The 19,625-nt window shown below is 47.9% G+C and overlaps 1 protein-coding gene across 1 annotated transcript in view; it reads right to left on the reverse strand.

The window, feature by feature from the left end:
- The window catches only part of LOC119517380 (katanin interacting protein), a 185,456-nt gene that overhangs the window by 74,164 nt on the left and 91,667 nt on the right, over positions 1–19,625 (reverse strand). Inside the window, 1 exon segment of the mRNA XM_037813957.1 lies at positions 17,565–17,696. Coding sequence (XP_037669885.1) covers positions 17,565–17,696 — 132 coding nt within the window.

Consider the following 19,625-nt stretch of genomic DNA (forward strand, 5'->3'; position numbering starts at 1 on the left):
AGAACTGGAGAGACTGAGAAGAAGCAAATGGGGCAAAATGTTAACCATTGGTGAATCTGGGTGAAGGGGGATATACGTGAGATCTTTGTATTATTCTTGCAACTTTTCTGTAAGTTTGAAATTTTATCAAAATGAAACATTATAAAAATTATCAACCCTCTCACAAAGCACTTATAAGGAATAATATACATAACATTATAGAGATGGATGGGCACTTTGGAGTGTGTTTGCTTTATTTTGTTTGGTTCTGTTGTTGCACAGGTAACAAGGATTGCAATGTAATTACATTTCACTCCAAGAACAAAAGTGTTGCAAAATGGCAGTTGATAAGGCAAGTTCTGATAAATTGAAAATTGTTTTTGTAAAGTATAAAGTGATATGCAAAATGCACCTAATAAGACCGGTTGAATAAATGTGGTACATCCACCAATGGAGTACCATGCAGCCCTAAAAAGGAAAAGAATGCTCAAATATTTAGAGATAAAAATGATAAGATGACTTGGATTTGCTTTGTAGTAATCTGGGGAGTGGGTGGAAGGGTAGATAAAATGAAATTGGCCACAAATGGACTATTGACTGATAAAATGAATGTGGGGTTTGCTGTAAACACCACTCTATTATGTTTTTGGATTTTCCCATATTGAAAAACAAAAGATCTCCATAAAGAAACCAGAACTGCTATTGGCATGTTTAAGGATTTACCTACTGAGTTATCCCCCAGCCAAGGTCTACTGAGTGCCGCTGTGTGTGGGGTCTGTTCTGGGCTCTGGAGAAGGGGCAGTGACAAGACAGACCAAGGCCCCACCTTTGGGGAAAGAGACAATAAGCTGTAGAGGTAATAAATAAATAGTATAAAGTGTTAGGTGGTGGAAAATGTTATGGAGAAATACAAAAAGCAGAGCTGGACCAAGGAGTGTGGCAGGGAGTGGACAGGTGGGCCTCAGGGAGTATGGGGGAAACATGTTCCAGGCACCAGCGCTAAGGTGGGAGGGCTGAGGTGTGTTCCCAGCGAGTGAAGCACAATGGCCTGGGGTGCAGCGAGCAGGGGGTACAGGTTGAGAGGAGGCTGGGGAGGGGAGATAGGAGGAGCTGGTCATGCGGGGCCTTGGAGGCCATCTAAGGTCGTGACTCGGAGTACAATGGGCGGCCACTGATGGATTTAGAGAGGGAAGGCCTTTCAGTCTGTCCATGAGAACAGATCGAAGGGTGAGGGTGAAAGCAGGAGCCAGTTAGGAAACGACCACTGGTGTCCAGGTAAGAGGTGATGGCAGCCGTGGAGGAGGTGCCACAGGTGGTGGTCAGGTTCTGGAAATACAGTGAAGGCAGAGCTGGCAGGAGTTCCTGGACCATTAGATGTGGATGAGAGAGAAAGGGAGGAGCTGAGGCTGACTCTACAACTCTGAGGGTTTGGCCTTTGGAAGTGGATGACAGGGCTGCCTTCTGCTGAGCTTGGAAGGCTGGGTGGGGGAAGCAGGTTTGAATGGGCAGGGCAGGACAAGTCTGATTCGGGCTGTGATTTGGGGATCTGAGTAGAGCTGTCGAGTGGGTGCATGCACACCTATCCAGAGTTCAGGAGAGAGGTGTGGGCTGGAGGGATAAGTTAAGAAACTGGACTGTATCACTAAAGAGAAGTAGCAAAGGTGGACCTCAGTGTGGGCCAGTAACAAACTAACTGGGATCCCAGGGAGAACCTCTCAGAGGTAGGGAGGTTATTAGATATAGATATAGTTATAGATATTTGGCCCAATGCAAGGCTTGTTCAAAAAACTGCATCGTTTCAGCCTCATGACCTTAGCAAGCCATTAGCAGTTGATTATTCAAGATTTCTGTTGATGCACTTGACTCTCCAGCTATTTTCCCATTAGACTGTCACATCTGAATCAAGAAGGGCATTCACGGGAGAGGGCAGGAAACACACAGCAGCCTCACCAGGCGGTCTCCCAGTGAAGCCAGGGCTGGGTTGATGGGAACTATGGTTTTCATGGAAAAGCTAATAAAACAAGGGAGCACCTAATTTCCACCTGGCACCAAGTAGAGGGGCTGCAAAAGCAAATGCCCCTTGGGACCAGAGGCAGGCTCAATAGGTGAGAAAGGCAGACGTGAGGGCAGAGCCCCAACAAGTAGTGGCCCACCTCCAGTCAACACCTGCCACATGGGACTGTGGCTCTGGTGTGACCCAATGCAATTTTCCTCCCAAGAAAAACTAGAATCTGACATTTATGTGGAATCTCCTGAGTAGTACTTGTTCATAACTTTTAGGAAACCAAGTGTGGCTCTAATTCAAGCAAAACTATTCTAAGCAGCTCACCCAGACAGTCAACAGCCCCCGAAAGTATCCTTGGAGCCTACACTGGCTGCGCTGGGCAGTAAATATCAAGCGGGTTATTTGACTTTGACATTCTGCCTCTGGGAAAGCTCCAACCCCAACACCTCTCTGGGGACAGAAAAGCAAGAAGCTGCTGGAAATGTGACACGGGGATTCTGCTCACCCCAGCCAAGGCCACCTTCTCGCCTTTATGCTTGCTTGTTTGTCTTCTTCATCAGTTACTTGGCCTGCTCTGCAGCTGGAGGATTAGAGGGTGAAACAAACATCCGCCAGAGCCGAGGAGAGCTGAAGGCGTTTCAGACGCTCTATTTAACAAGTGGGTGGCGGGTACCCTTATCGCTGTGGAAATGTGGGGGGGCAAAAGAAGTGGTGCACACCCTACAGGGTCTTCCTTGCTCAGCGCAGAAAGGGATCGGGTCCCTGAAGCAGCTGGCAGGACAGAAAAAAGAAGTGAACGGAAACTGAAGGACATGATTTTAAATCCCACCAGAGCTGGAGCCAAAAAACTTGGAAGTACAAACACATCCTCATCCCAAGGACAACTGAAGTGGAAATGTGTTTCTGGCAAAGCCAAGGTCATTGAATTCCATGGGCTCGTGACCTTCACTAGGACTTGAGCTTTGTTTGCAGACTGAGCACCAGGGATACAGACACGTCCTGGCTACCACAGACCTCATGGTCACACAGTAGAGACAGACCTTGAACAGACAGATGCACACATAACATGCCGTCAGCTGGTGACTCATGCTAGGAAGCAAAATAAAGCTGGGCAAAGGGCTGGAGGTGACAGAAGGGAAGGGGAGACTATTTGAGACAGCACTTTCGGGGAAAACTTGGCTGAGAAGGTGACAGTGACATCTGAGCAGAGACTTGAAGGCAGTAAGCCTGTGAAAACCATGGGAAGGCAGCTTTAGGCTGCAGCAGGTGCCAAGATCCTAAGGTGGGCCAAGCTTGGCATGTTGAGGACTGGCAGGGGTGCTGCCAGGGGGCGGGGGGAGGGAGGGGAAGAGCGGTCAGCTCTGTTCTCGTGGTGCCTCGAGGCCACGGTAAGCCTTACAGGCCTCAGGCTCTTTCACGAGGGCAGGCCCGTTATAGCTCTGGCACTTGGCGCTATAATTTTTGCCAAATGAATGGATGGAAAATGACTTCAAGCCCAAAGCTTGCAAATCTCAGTATTTGTGAATATCACTGAAGCATATGGTTTTCTCCATCATCTGCAGTAAAGCTCAACTGAAATATTCCATCCTCTTCAGAGCCTTCATGACTCTATAAACAAAGGACTAAGATCATGTGTCAAGCAAAACCAAGGCCCCAGTACCCTGTATCTGGGGTACAAACGCCAGTGTTGGTGGAAGGCTTGGGCAGCATAACCCACGAGCTCTTCTCTAGCTCCTGCATAAGGCACTAGAAAAATCAGTCTAGAAAGAGCTGTGTGGTTTTTCACTGGCTGTCCAATATGTGGCAAGGGGCCCTTCCTCTTGTGCCTCAGTGGCCTTGGGCCCGGAGGGGACAGTGCCCCGAGGGAAGGAGAAAGCCCCATGTGGCCCAGCAGAGGAGGTGGTCTGACTTGGGCCTTGGGCAGCCCAGGCTAGCCTTTTCTTGGAAAAGTATGTTCTGGAAGGCATTGTCTTCCAGCAGGGACCAGCTTGGAGTGCATAAACCAAGTGTCTTTCATTTGGGAGGGAAAGCTCCTCTAGCAACAGGACCCCTTTGAGCCACATTATGCTAAGACGATGCTTTTCAAAATGAAATCGCTCTTTCCACCAAGTGAAGGTCCTCTTGGCAGTTCTACCGCCAGTACTCTCCCATTTGTGGCTTTCCAGAAAAATTCCATGCAAGGTGCCTGTGTTCTCGTTAATCACTGGCTTGTGTTTATTGTGTCTTTCCTCATGCCTTGTGAGGTAACCTCCTTTTAACTCTTTTTGATGCCCTCATCCCTCACTTGGGGGAGCCATTTTCGCACTGGCCTGAGCACCACGTGATGGGAGATTTATTCCCGCCATAGATCTAGCGAATGGTGGTTGTACTCATGCAGTAAATTTGTTCCACCAGTGAAAGCAAAATTCCACATCTGAATTTATCCCAGACTGTTCTGTCCTGATTGAGAACCATCCCTCTTCCGATGACTTCACTTTCTCTTCACTTCGCCAGCACTAGGCTTTCTTCTTACAAAAAACATATCAATGCGGGAGATTTACCAGGAATACATCACATGTCACAAAGGAGACCAGAGGACCTGGAGCTGTCAGCCAGCACTCAGGCCAGGTGACCTGCCAGCTGTGACTCGAAATGCTCAAATTCAGCATCTCAGCAAAACTGCCCCTTATCGCATGCGGGGGGCCTTCGAGGTCACCCAGGGATCCACTGAAATGGCAAGTATTAAATTCTGAGAACAACAAAGGTCTGTCATAGAGACTCTAAACCACCAGCCTGCAGCCTGAAGCCAGTCCGCAGGAGATATGTGACTGATTTTGGTTTTTAATTGGGAATAGACGCCAAACTTTTTAAAAAAGAAAATCCATCACAAATTGGGATTCCTGGTGTCTCTTGAAGAATCACACAGTACAGCATTTTCCATGTGGCATCCATTGGCTGGCCCTGGGTGGCAGCTCCCACTTTGGATGGGGTGTGAGTGCTCTAGTCCCCTGCTCCCTAAGTTGCCTGGTCTGCTTGGAAACTGTTCACTATTCTGCATGGCAAAGGTGCAGGAAAGCAGCTGACTTGCCCTGCTTTGTCTTGACATGCACACATTTGCCTCTAAAATCCACTTGGATTGGGGGGGGGGGGGGGGGCGGGTTGGGGGCGGGGTCCTGGGACAAATGACCTACACCCGAGTACTCCAGTCTCCCTGCATTTCAAAGCTACCCGGCAGCATCAGGCCACCTGCTTCCCATGGCAGGACAGATGGCAACAACCCAGCCACACCCTCTCTCTCTAGCTAAGCCAACTCAGCAGGTGAACTCACTGCCCTCCCCCGTATATGGGACCTGACACCCAGGGGTGTCAATCTCCCTGGCAACGCAGGATATGACTCCCCGGGATGAATCTGGACTGGGTATCGTGGGATTGAGAACATCTTCACCAAAAGGGGGATGCGAAATGAAACAAAATAAAGTTTCAGTGGCTGAGAGATTTCAAATGGAGTCGAGAGGTCACTCTGGTGGGCATTCTTATGCACTATATAGATAGCCCTTTTTAGGCTTTAGTGTTTTGGAATAGCTAGAAGGAAACACCTGAAAGTTATCAAATTGCAACCCAGGAGCCTTGACTCTTGAAGACGACTGTATAGCAATGTAGATTATGAGGGGTGACAGTGTGATTGTGAAAACCTTGTGGATCACACTCCCTCTGTCCAGTGTATGGATGGATGAGCAGAAAAATGGGGACAAAAACTAAATGAAAAATAGGGTGGGATGGGGGGGAGATTTGGATGTTCTTTTTACTTTTATTTTTTATTCTTGTTCTGATTCTTTCTGGTATAAGGAAAATGTTCAAAGATGGATTGGGGTGATGAATGCACAACTATATGATGGTACTGTGAACAGTTGACTGTACACCATGGATGACTGTATCGTATGTGACTATATCTCAATAAAAGTGAATTAAATAAATAAAAAAACAAAACCTGGCCACAGATTCCTCCAACTCCTATGAATGCCACTTTGCCCAAAATAAGATGTTGCAGCTCCTCCCATCAAGTGGTGGAGTCTGTTTCTCCAGCCTTTGGATCTGGGATTAGCCTGGAAACTTCCTTGGCTCTCGGGACATTAGCATTCATGACCCAGCAGAGTCTTAGATGGCACTTACTCACTGGGGCTTGTCTGGCTTGCTGCCTGAGACCCCCGTGAGGTGGGCCTGTTGGATAATGAGACCATGTGGTGCAGAGACGAGCCGTCCCAGCTGAGGCCCCCTAGCCAAGCGGCCTGCCGGACATGAGAGTGAGGCCATTCTAGACCATTGAGCCCCAGCCAACCCCTAGTTCCCCACAGAACCATCCGGTCAATCCACAGACTCTTGAGAAATAATAAAAAGGGTTGTTTTAAACCACTCAGTTTTTTTTTTTGTTTTTTTTTTTTTTAGCTTTTATAAAGGGGGTTTATTTGGTTATACAGTTACCATCTTTTTTTTTTTTAATCTTCATTTTATTGAGATATATTCACATACCACGCAGTCATACAAAACAAATCGTACTTTCGATTGTTTACAGTACCATTACATAGTTGTACATTCATCACCTAAATCAATCCCTGACACCTTCATTAGCACACACACAAAAATAACAAGAATAATAATTAGAGTGAAAAAGAGCAATTGAAGTAAAAAAGAACACTGGGTACCTTTGTCTGTTTGTTTCCTTCCCCTATTTTTCTACTCATCCATCCATAAACTAGACAAAGTGGAGTGTGGTCCTTATGGCTTTCCCAATCCCATTGTCAACCCTCATAAGCTACATTTTTATAAAACTGTCTTCGAGATTCATGGGTTCTGGGTTGTAGTTTGATAGTTTCAGGTATCCACCACCAGCTACCCCAATTCTTTAGAACCTAAAAAGGGTTGTCTAAATTGTCCGTAAGAGTGCCCTAAACCACTAAGTTTTGAAGAGGTTTGTTAGGAAGCAATAGATACTAATCACATGGACTTGTCCTGGTCACCCAAAGCCTGTGTTCTCAGCTCTAAATCTTGTTCTTGGGCCTCTCCATGGCAGGTGCTGAAAGACTTCACATTCATCCTTCCCGCTGCTATCACTCCCTGGGCCTAGGAAAGCACGTGATTTTCAACGAAGGCCATCAGGACACCCAGGCAAAATGTCTTGTGTGGTTAATTTTTTTTTTTTAATTAAATTCAGTTTTATTGAAATACATTCACACACCATACAATCATCCATGGTATACAACCACTGTCCACAGTATGATAACATAGTTATGCGTTCATCACCACAATCGATCTCTGAACATTTTCCTTACATCAGAAAGAACCAGAACAAGAAAACACAATAAAAGTGAAAAAAGAACACCCAAATCATCCCCCCATCCCACCTCATTTGTCCTTTAGTTTTTATCCCCATTTTTCTACCCATCCATACACTAGATAAAGGGGGTGTGATCCACAAGGTCTTCACAATCACACTGTCACCCCTTGTAATCTACATTATTATATAATTGTCTTCAGGAGTCCAGACTGCTGGGTTGGAGTTTGGTAGTTTCAGGTATTTACTTCTAGCTATTCCAATACATTAAAACCTAAGAGGTATTATCTATATAGTGTATAAGAATGTCCACCAGAGTGACCTCTCAATTCCATCTGAAATCTCTCAGCGTGTGGTTAACTTTTATATGAAATGACAGCAGTTGCTTTTATCTTCCGAGCATCTGTGACTCCCTTTCTTTCTTTCTCTCTCTCTCTCTTTTTTTTTTTTTTCTGGTCACAGCACCCAGGTTTTCTTCAAGGAACCATTCCTTCCCCACTTGTCTCAGTCCACATGGTTTGGATGTCCTCTGACTCCATCCCTAGCCCAGCCTGGGTCAAAGAGAGAACTGCTTCTCCCTGGCACAGAGATTGGTTCAGGAAAGAGCTGGTTCTGGGATTCTTGCTGGACCTATTAGAAAAGGAGCACCCTCTTTCCCCTGCCGTTGCTAACTAGGTAGAGGGAAGCCTGAAGCCACGGGGAGCCATCTCTGGGCCACAAGCAAGGCGTCTGTGGTCTGTGTGGGAACATCCAGACCTGTGCTTCTCAAAGGGTGGGTGCAGACCAGTAACATCGGGAACACCTGGGAACTTGCTAGAACTGAAATGTGTAGGTTCCACCCGTGACCTACTGAATTTGAAATTCTGGGGGTAGGGTTCAGCAACCTGTGTTGAACCATCTGTGTTCCAGTTGGCCTCGCAAGTAATTCTGATGCATGTTCAAGGTTGAGAACCACCAGACTAGTGGCATAGAGCTCAGGGATGAAGAAACAGCTTCCTGGCGGTATCTGGGTACCTGGATTCCACCACGCCTGAGGCCAACTCCAGACCTTACAGAGTTGCATGGTCCTTTCACTGAAGGAAAAGTAAACTTGCTAATTATGTGGGCTTTTCTACTTCGGGAGCAATGCATTTTCTGTTGTTGCTTAAGTCAGTTTGGTTTGCTGTCACTTGCTTTTAGTGAACTTTGACTGACATGTTTTGAGACTGTGGACTTTGGCCGAATGCTCTTTCTGCTGGTTTTTCTTGACAGAAATGTTAACTATAGGGCTGTCAGGTCCCCCTAATTCAGCCACGTTGGGGGGGTGTTACTTTATTTCTACGGTTGGCAGCTTGTCTGGGAAAAGTGGCTCAGACATTTCACTTCCCTAGAGAGCTCTGACAACTTGGACAGTAAACTTTCTGCATTAAAGACTAAAGTTCCACACCCTCAAGTAGACATCAGGTCTCTGTAAGGAGGTTCCATGAGTTTCTTGGCAGCTTATGGATAAAGACTGGAGAAATACAGGATGCGAGGCCCTTTCATTAGAACCAGGGACAATACCGCAGTGGAGGGGAACTAAGCTATCGTGGAGGGGCATCGGATGCACAGTTAATTGACACCAATTCAATTTTATGGGCTTGGCAAAAGAAAAAGGGGCAGGGGAGAAATAACTCTTTAAAGAGCGTAGGCTCTTTAGGTTAAGCTTCTGCTAATGGCAGTCTTGTTAATTCAGACCAGTCCTTCCCCAGAGCACAACCAGAAAACCTGGACCAAATATTAGAAAAATTCTGTTTGAAAAGAAATCTGTGTGAAGGCCTGGAGAACTACAGGGCCAAGAGCAGGGAGGAGAAGGAAACCCAGAAACACAAACACATTTGGGGAGGCTCTTCCCCTTGAGGGGCTACTGATTCTGAAAGGGGCTGCTGCAAGGCTGAGAAACTGAGCAGGGCTTGCAAAGGACTCAGGGGTTACAGTCTGAGGGTCAGGGGGACCTGGAAATAAGCCAGGAGTGAAGGGCACAGAAAGGTTAACAATATGGACAAATCCAAATGACTACTGACTATATAAGATAATGTCTAATGGGGTTTAAAATCTAGAGAGAATGAAAATGCACAATAACAGCATTTAAATTGGGAGGAGAGTAAATGGACTTACAGAGTTGCATGGTCTTTCCACTGAAGGAAAAGTGGTAAACTTGCTAATTAAGAATAAGTCAAGAATGCATGTTGTAATCTTTGGTAATGACTAAAAGAATAATTAAAGAACATACAGCTAACAAGCTAACAGAGAGGAAAGCAAAGGAGTAATACAAAGTAATCAATTCAAAAGAAGGCAAGAAAGGAGAGAGGAACATAAAACAGGCGGAACAAATGAAAAGCAAACAAGAGGATGGTAGATTTAAACTCAAATATATCAGCAATTACATTAAACATAAATGGACTAAATGCTTCCATTAAAACACATAGATTGTTAGAGGATAAAAATAAAAACCAATTACATGCTGCTTACTTTAAGAGACAAACCTTAAAATAAGAAAGTAAAAGGATGAGAAAAGGTATACACACACAAATACTAAGCAAAAGAAAGCTGGTGTAGCTCTGTATCAGACTTTAAGGCAAAAAGCATTAACAGAGAGAAAGACGGATGAGACGTAATGATCAAAGGTTCAATTCACCAGGAAGATATAAAAAGTTGAATTTTGTACACACACACACACACACACATATACACACAAAACAGCCTCAAAAAATATAAAGTAAAGCATGAAGGCAAGTCTACCCTCGAGACTTTTCATGGAGCAAGGTGAGACAGTTTGTGATTCCACTGTCCTCTCAGGAAGTTTTGGTTTTCTTGTGCTTCTGGTGGTGTGAACATCTCAGTTCCCTCAGCACAATGCCATCGCTTTTTTTTTTTTTTTAATTAAACCTTATATTTCCACTACAATCCAGTTCCTAAAGGAAGCCCACTACTGTATCTGGGGCTCGGCCAAGAAGTGGCGATTGTTCCCACGCTGCAGGAGAAAATGATTCTCTCGGGCTCACTGAGGGATGATATAACTGTATGGGGTTGTCTCTGTAAAGCCATATATGCTGCACTTAATCAGCAATTTGAGGGATTTCCAAGGGTGGTGTTGGCTGCCTGCACTTTTTGCTACCTTTAGAGCCTAATCCAACTGTGAGATGTGGCTCCACTGTAAACCCATTTCAGTTTGAGGATGGTGATAATGCCATGGTTTTCAACTTTCCTCTTAGCCTTTCTTCAAATCTGGCTCATGCAGGAAGCCAAGTACATTTAACAGATAAAGACTGAGCCCAAATCCAATTCAAAAGGAGAATGCTACAGTCTCAAACAGTATTTTCTTTAACAGAGCCCATGGGAGAAATTGCTCTAAGAACCAAGTACCGGGAACAGCTAGCAATTTGCCTTTTAATTCATTTAATTGAATGTGTGCTTCTTTGCCTTGGCAGCCAGGAAGCTCAAAGCCACAGCGGTGGCCAACTGTGCTGGTTTGAATATATTATGTTCCCCCAAAAGCCATATTCTTTAATGCAATCTTGTGGGTGCAGATTTATTAATATTTTTGATCAGGGTGTGACTTCTTGATTGAACGTTTCCATGGAGATTTGACCCCGCTCATTCACAGTAGGTCTTGATTAGTTTTCTAGAGTCCTTTAGAGGGAGCTCACACAGAGAGTGGAGAGATGAAAATGCGCCAGGATAAGCTAAGCCAGGAGACCCAGACGCTTGCTGATGTTTTGAGATGCTAGCCCAGAGTTTGCTCTGGAGAAGCTAAGAGAGACAAGCCCAGAGACATTTTGGAGAAAGCCGTTTTGAAACCAGAATCCCAGAAAAGAATCACCAGACGCCAGCCACATGCCTTCCCAACTAACAGAGGTTTTCCAGATGCCATTGGCTGTTCTTCAATGAAGGTATACTCTTGTTGATGCCTTAATTTGGACATTTTCATGGCCTTTGGACTGTAAATTTGTAACCGAATAAACCCCCTTCATAAAAGCCAATCCATTTCTGGAGTGTTGCATAATGGCAGTATTAGCAAACCGGACACCAACGAAGGCATTCATTTGTTTACCCCCTGGCTTCACCTTGTTTTTCCTGCCCGTCATTTCTCTTCACCCTCATTTCCTCACATATTTTAAAGTCTTGCACTACATACTATACGTAATTTGTTACACAATGTCAGAATTTTCTTGGAGAAAGGCAGATTATAAATAAATTAAGCTCTACTGCTTAATGTGCTGTACATGAAGGTATGCAAGATGATGCTAGCTGATACATGGATTAACTTTTAACAATATTAATAGTTACAATATTTATTTTAACATGCAGTAGAAAAAATATAATATGACTCAAACTGTGACTTTTAGGGATGTTACTGCTTGGGATTCGGCTACGGGGGTACATAGTTGAGTTGGCACATGAGGGGCCAGTGTGGAACGGTTAAGAGCAGAGACTATGGACCCCAGGTTTTCAGATCCTGGCCCCACCACTCACTGGCTGTGTGACTTTGGACAGGTTCCTTCACCTCTCTCTGCCTCTTTTTCTTCTGTACAATGATGTTGATAGTAGCAGGACCTATGCACTGGGTTGTTTGGATGATTAAATGCAATTATTGCACATGTGGTGCTAAACACAGCCCCTAGGAGCTAGGTGAGTGCTTTTTAAGCTTAGCTTTCTATTGTGTGACCTGGATATGTTAAAACCAGTGAGGGCAGCATGTACACGAAAGAGGGAAGCCTCATGAGGGCAGGAGGATGGCTGGGAAGGGTGCACGACTGCTGCCATGCTGCTCTCACCTTCTAGGGGCTCTGGAAGGTTTCACATGCAATGGCACATTGTCCTGGAGCACATTTTTTTTTTAAATTAAATTCAGTTTATTGAAATATATTCACATATCATACAGTCATCCATGCTGCACAATCATCTGCTCACAGTACCACCACATAGCTATGTATTCATCACCCCAATCCATCCCTGAACCTCCTGCTTACACCAGAAAGAATCAGAATAAGAATAAAAATAAAAGTAAAAAGGACACCCAAATCATCCCCCCATCCCACCTTATTCGTCACCTAGTTTTGGTCCCCACTTCTCCACCCATCTGTCCACACACTAGACAAAGGGAGCATGATCCACAAGGTCTCCACAATCACACTGTCACCCCCACAATCTACATTGCCATACAACCGTACCCAGGAGTCCAGACCACTGGGTTGGAGTTTGATAGTTTCAGATATTTACGTCTAGCCACTCTAGTACACCAAAACCTAAGAGGAGTCATCTACACAGCACACAAGAACGCCCACCAGAGCGACCCCTCAACCCCATCTGAAATCTCCCAGCCACCAAAACTCCACTTCGCCTCACCTTGCATCCCCTACTTGGTCAAGAAGATACTCTCAGTCCCACGATGCGGGTCCAGATTCACCCCCAGGAGTCATAACCTGCGTTGCCAGGAGATTTACACCCCTGGGAGTCAGGTCCCACGCAGGGGGGAAGGCAGTGAGATCGCCCGCTGAGGTGGCCCAGTTAGAGAGAGAGAGGGCCACATCCAAGCAACAAAGAGGCACTCAGGGGGAGACTCAGGCACAATTATATGCAAGTTTAGCCTCTCCCTTGCAGCAACGAGCCCCACAAGGGCAAGTCCCAAGATAGAGGGCTCAGCACATCAAACCACCAGTCCTCAATGTTTGTGACAACATCAGCATCAATCCAGGTGAGGAAGTCCAACAGCTCTGCACCTTCCCCCAGCTCCCCGGGGGGGGGGGGGGCCCGCTAACACACTTTCACTCTCTGCCCAAACCACTCTGGGATGCATCACTATTTCACTCCAACCTATACTAACCCACCACATCCCACTTCCCACTCAAAGCTGGAGCACATTTTTTTAAAACAACTTATTTAGGAAGAACTTTCTGAAAGGCCATTTTCCTATTTTCATATAGAGGTAAGACATCAGCAGTACACACTGGAGGCTTGTCAACTTGAGCCAGAAGGTGTAGAAGACACAAGGCCACATGGGGTTGCCACCCATGTTCTCCGCCTGCTGCTGGAGCTCCACGAGCTGACCTGGAGCCTTGTCTTGTCCCAGGGCCCCTTCTCTCCATTCCCTCCCACCTTCTCAGGGAAACCTCATCTGGCCAAAGCGGATAGATCCAAAATTCACCAGATCTTTCCAACATCATCTGACATGTTCTATCTTACTATTCACCCCTATAGCTCATTCTCTATTATCTATTTAACAACTGTGAAACCTCCTTACCCCTATCAGGCACTGACATGCTGCTGTCAGCACTGGGGTCGAAGTGTGGCTTCCCCTTCCCACCTTGACCTTCCTCGGGCCCCATGCAGGCCTCTTTTCAGGTTCTGGGTTTTGCCAGAAGTCTCCAGGAACTGTTTGGGTTTTAATTCTGCCCCTGATGGATTTGGGCACTGAAGTGGGATGCAGGCCATTCCCCGTCTGCAGTGCCTGAGTCACTCCTGGCTCAAGCCGGACCTGGCACTGTGGTGCTTGTCCAGACACAGACCCCAGCTCGGGGGACCCAGACTGCCGTGAGTCTCCTTTGCTAACGACATGGACTCAGAACCAACCCCAACCATGTGACCACTGTGGGGCCCCACATCAGTGCCAGGTCCCAGCTGACCCACCCTATCACTACAGGGCCCCCAACACCCAGGTTCTCTAGATTGTTCAGGACAAAAAGTCACAACTAATCTTAAACGTATTTTCCTCCCCTTTGACCTTAAACCAACTCCTCAGCAAGCTCAATTAGCTCTACCTCCAGAACTGTCCAGAATCCAACCACCAGCAACACACAGGGACCAAGCCACCACCCTCTCCATCCTGGATGACTGCAATGGCCTGTGTTCTGGTCAAGCAAGTCATGGCAGCCCCTGCTGCAAAGCCTCAGAGGCTCCCCTGCTCTAAGTCCCTCTCCAGGCCTTATTATGTACTCTGGCCCCTGCCCGCCTCTGTGACCTCATCTCAGCCACCCTCCCCTCACTCCCTGTGCATCAGCCTCTAGCCTTCTTGAGCCAACCCATCAGCTCTTTCCCACCTCAGGGCCTTTGCTCGTGCTTTCCCCTCTGTGAAGGGCTAGTCGTGGACACCATTCAGGTCTCAGCTCAGGCCTCCCCTCCCCAGAGAGGCCTTCTCAAGGCAGCCTGCCTCATCATCCTGTCACCACCCTGTTCTGCTATCTTGGGGGGAGTTGTCACTATCTAACCTTCATGTTTGTCCACTTGTCTATTGCTGCCCACTAAAATATAAACAGCACGAGAGCAGGGACGATGCCTGCCTGTTCTTTGGATCATCAGGGCCTGGCATATAGCAGGTGCTCAATACATAGGTTCTGGTGAGGTCAGGGAAGACGATGACCCACTGCCTTGCCCGGAAGCCCATCTGCTTGCTGGACTGGAGCATGCCCTGACCTGCAGCCCCAGCCAGGCCTGGGCCTCGGAGTTCTGCCTCCCCTGCTGGCCCTGCCCATGGCCTGGGGCACATCTTCAGGATGTCTGCTGCTGTCCCCTGATGGCTGCTGCCCCCTGACTGCTGCTGCCACCTGACGGCTGCCTTGATTACCCAACCCAGAGCTCCACGTACTGCACTGAAAGGCTGCAGTCAATACAGCCTCCAAAACCACTGTGCTGGTAGGACCTATTCCCAGGTGCCTGACAGCCAGGCGGGGACTCCAGCGTTGGCTCCAGGAGGGGCGGCCTGGCAGAGCAACTCAGAGCAGGGGCTCTGGAGGCTGCAAGCCTGGGGGGCGGGGGGTGAATCCTGGCTTCACTGTTCTGTCAGTGTTGCTGTTACTCTAGGCAAGTTATTTGCATGTTCTGAGCCTCAATTTCTTCATCTGTGAAGTGGGGGCAGGGGTCCACAGTGGAGTTCGATGCCTGTCACCCACTCTCCCACCTCTGGTGAGAGCACCCAAGTTCTTCATGGATCCATCCTGACTCAGGCCAGGCCACAAGGAGCAGCTCTAAGGCTTCTGCTGGTGGCCTTGGGGACAGCACTGACCCTGACTGAGCACCTGCTTGGAGCCAGGTGCTCTTCTAAGCCCTTTGCATCTGTCTATCCCTTTAGTCCTGATAACTCCTTATAGGAGGTGGGTGCTATTCTTGTACCTGTTGGGCTAATGGGGAGAAGGAGGTACCGGGAGGATAAGCAGCCTGACCAAGGTCACAGAGCTGACAGGTAGACAGGCCAGGATCTGTACCAGGCAGTTGGTTTCTTTGACGGGCTGGTGGTCTAGAAGTCTGAAGCTGTTGGTGGTGCCTCCCCACCGCTGGGGAAGAGCCTGCCTAAGAAGGCAGGGCCCAAAGGAGAAAGTTGAGCCAAGAGGTAGACAGAGACAGGCTGCTAACATATTTTAATTGCCTGGAGCCAGCTATGCCTGAAGGCCACACCACCTTTGGTTACATGGGCAGACGTGGACCCTTTCACATTAAGCCACAATTTTTCTACCTTGTTACCTAAAACATCTTGTCTTGTATCATTGCAGGGGTTAAATCAGATACAGCCTGGTGTTGCCTGCTCCACGTCCCCTCAGCTACACCTTCACCTGCCAGCACCTGCAGCTCTGCCTTAGGGCTCCACTGGCACCCAGAGTGCTGAGGGTCGGTCCCCCAGGAGTAGCTGCAACCCAGGACCCTGGGGTGTGTGTGTGTTGGGGGGTCTACCTGTGCTCCATACTGCCTCTCAGACTTTCCCAGCAAACTGGAGCTCCTCTTGCCTGAAAAGGGTTGCCCTGCTTGAGAACAAATCCAGTTTGGGCTCCTTCCCTTTCCATCTCATGTCCCACTCCCTATGGATATTTCCTGGGATTACCTTCCAAATAAATTACTTGTTTTTTAATGCTTATCTCAGAATCTGCTTTCAGGGGAATCTAACCAAGACAATATTTCCATAGCACAGAGAAAATGCTTGCTAAGTGGGAGCTGTTGTTAATTCCAGCCCAGTCTCCACTCCCTCCTCCTGCCTCCCTCTACCCTGAGCTACTGGGAAAAGGGCTTCAAGACCCAGGCCTAAGACCTAGAGAGGGATGGACCAGCTTTCCCACCACCAGGTCACTGGGCCCGACCCAGCAGGAAACAATCCCTCCAGCTTCCCAGCGCACGTGGGTGGAGTGTCACAGTGACTGTGACTCAGGGTCTCCGGCTCAGACCCATGGGTTCAATCTGCTCATAAGACTGGCTGGGATGGCGCTGGATTATGCCCAGGACACCCCAAGCTCCCAAACTCCTGGGATGGCACCAGGATGCCTTGAGCTATTTGAGGTCCCCTGGTCACAGATGACCCAGAACCACGTGTCCCCTGTGGAGTTAAACAGCCACCAGTTTTGACCCCAGGCGTCTGGATCAGACGTGCGGCTTCGTGGGTGAGGACATGGCAGTGAGTCCCTCCACCCGGCTGGAGTGTCACTTCTGCCACTTTACAGCTGGGTGAATCACCTGCTCTGTGCCTCAGGTGCTTGTCTGTGAAATGGGGACAATCGCAGAACCTACCTCCAAGGCTAGTTACAAGGACCACGTGAAATGAGAGAAGTAAAAAGCTTCCGGTGGTGGCTGGCTTGTAATAAGTGCTCAATACACGTCACCGCTCATTTCATTAAAAGAGGGAGACTTCCTTTTCACCATCGTGGTAGACTGAACTTAGCCATGTTCTTAACTGGCATAATAGGTGTGAACCTATTATAAATAGGATCTCCTGACGATGTCATTCTTAGTTAAGGTGTGGCCCACTGAAGCAAGATTAGTTCTTAATTCGGATTACTAGAGGCCTTATAAAAAGGATCTCAAAAACCACAGAAGCTAGAAAGGAAAAGACATCAGCATATGACGGGAAAGCCAAGGAACCCCAAAGATTTCTGGCTAGCACCACACACACTTCCGATCCTGGGAGGAAGGAAACAAGCCTTCTGATCTCCAAAACCGTGAGACAATAAATTCCCATTGTCTAAACCAACCCCTTGTGTGGTGTTTTCATAGCAGTGCGGCAAACTAAGCAACCATCGACTCTTTTCCACCTTTGGAACTTTGAACCATTTGCGGGTATGATGGCCCACATAAAGTAAGCAAATTACTTTTTGAGTAAAAACAAAAATGAAAGCAATTTTCAACTATAACCATGTATTTGTTGTAGAACTAGAAAGTAGCTAGGGCAGCTCGGCCCCTGGAGAGGAAGGTAATGAAGTGAGGACTCTTCTGTAAGGGCCCCCATGGAGAGCACCCCAGCCCACGCCAGCCCAGCCCAGAACACCCGAAACTTACTGGAGTACACTCTCTCCTGGTCTGGGAATGCAGCAGGGGGCTTGTGATTCAAGTCTGGCTCGGATCTGCTGGGAAGGAAGACCTCAGCGTGGTCCTTGCGTTTAGCAGACAAATTCCTTTCCCTTTTATTACCTGTAGGAAAACAATGGTTTATATGTCAAGACACCCAAAGCAAGCAGAGCTGGGACATTCTGCTAGGTCATTTGTTTCTTTCATTCACACATTCAGCAAATAGTTATTGAACCCCTACTCAGTTAGAGATGTGCACAATGGAGGCAACAAAGCAAGTTGCTGAGAAGCATCACCTGCCAAGCACTACACTTTGGCAATTAAATGAAATATTCTAGGGTGCATTGGTTTGCAAACTTTAACATTTCTGAATAGGGACAAGTCTTATAGTCAATGGCCTTGTGGGTTTAATTGTCAGTGTGGTACATAAAATGATGTTACAACCAAGGACACTGAAACACACTCCCTGTCCTCAAGGAGCCTGCAGATGAATTGAGGAAACAGACAGTTAAAGGGATGACAGAGCAGAGTTTGAACAAAAGAAAGGTTTGGGTTCCAGGATCCTGGAGAAGTGCAGCCTGGAGGACATGGCTGGCAGGTGTGTAGGGAGGCAAAGGAGCACACCACAGCAGCGGCTAATGAAGAGGGGCCATAAAGGCGGCCAGGCAGTTACCAGAGCACCAAGTCGGGGGCATTTCAACCACAGGGACCAGATGTCCTGAGGCTTGGCAGCTGGAAGGGCTGTGGCAGGTGAGGGCCAGGAGGCTGGGTTGGCGAAGGGAGCTCCCAGACCACTGGCGGCACAGGAGAAGATTCCAGATGCTACATGGGCAAACATTTTGGAAGCACTTTTGTATCTTATATGTACTGCAAAAAAAAAAATCTAAGAAGCATATCAAACCCTTGAGTTCATGAATATTATTGCTTGAACAATCCTAGAGAAAGAAAGAGAGGAAGAAAGGAAGGAAGGAAAGAAGGAAGGAAGGAAGGAAGAAAGGAAGGAAGGAAGGAAGGAAGAAAGGAAGGAAAGTAGGCAGGAAGGCAGAAAAGTGAGTGGTTTAAAGAAAAACAACAACTAAAAATATTACAGGTGGTTCATGGATATGGCAAAAAATCATGAAGGAGGTTTACAAATGGCTGAAGTATGGGAAAACCTGCTCTGGGGCCTCCAGAGACAGCAGAGGCTCACAGGCATGAGAAGGGCATGCCCAGGACCACCAGGAAGAAAGCAGCCCTGTGGGCAGGGGGGGCAGGTGGGTAAACGGGAAAGCAGAGCAGGGGGAACCACCAGGTCCCTGCGCTGAGGGACCACCTTGCCTGGAAAGGAAGAAAATGCAGAAGTGCCTACTAAGGAGCAGAGTGCAATGAGTTCCAGCAGAGGAAATCCTGGGGTGGGGGGGTGTGGCAGGGGCAGTGGTGGCTCAAAGCAGGGGGCACCCCAGACTCAAGGGCCCCAGGAGCTTTGGGGAGGAGCTCAGGGCTGATGGGGGGCCTTGTGTGACATCTGCTCTCGGCCACCCCCTCTTGACTGTGCCAAGAACCTGTGTTTCTCTACCACTTTCTGGAGTAGCTGCCCCTCAGCTGGACTGACGCCCAGGGCCCAAGAGCAGATCAGTCTGTGAGACAGGAGTGACCAGGCCACTGGAACAAGCCAAAGACCGGAGAGGGTCAGCTCACCCCGAGACTGCATGACAGGCAGCATTTCTTTTGTCCAGCCTTCCAGGTGCCCACGCACTGGTTCCGTCCTGGGCACACCCTGTGCCATCTACCACCCTAGCCATCCCAGGAGGGACAGTCACTGTCTTCCACAGTGGGAGGAATAAAGCCCCCCACCCAAGGCATCCACGCCCTTATCCCTGGAACCTGGGAATGTTAGTTTGTGCAGAAAACTGCTCATCAGCCGACCTTAAAATAGGGAAATTATCCTGGATCACCAGGGCAGGCCAGTGCAATCACAGGGTGCTTAAAAGTGGGAGGCGGAGGCAGGGAGGAGGGTCAGAGGGAGAGGTGAGTGTGGAAGAGCCAGGGAGAGGCAGCGTTGCTGGCTTTGAG

The sequence above is a fragment of the Choloepus didactylus genome, chromosome 21, assembly GCF_015220235.1.
Source record: "Choloepus didactylus isolate mChoDid1 chromosome 21, mChoDid1.pri, whole genome shotgun sequence".
Lineage (NCBI taxonomy): Eukaryota > Metazoa > Chordata > Mammalia > Pilosa > Megalonychidae > Choloepus > Choloepus didactylus.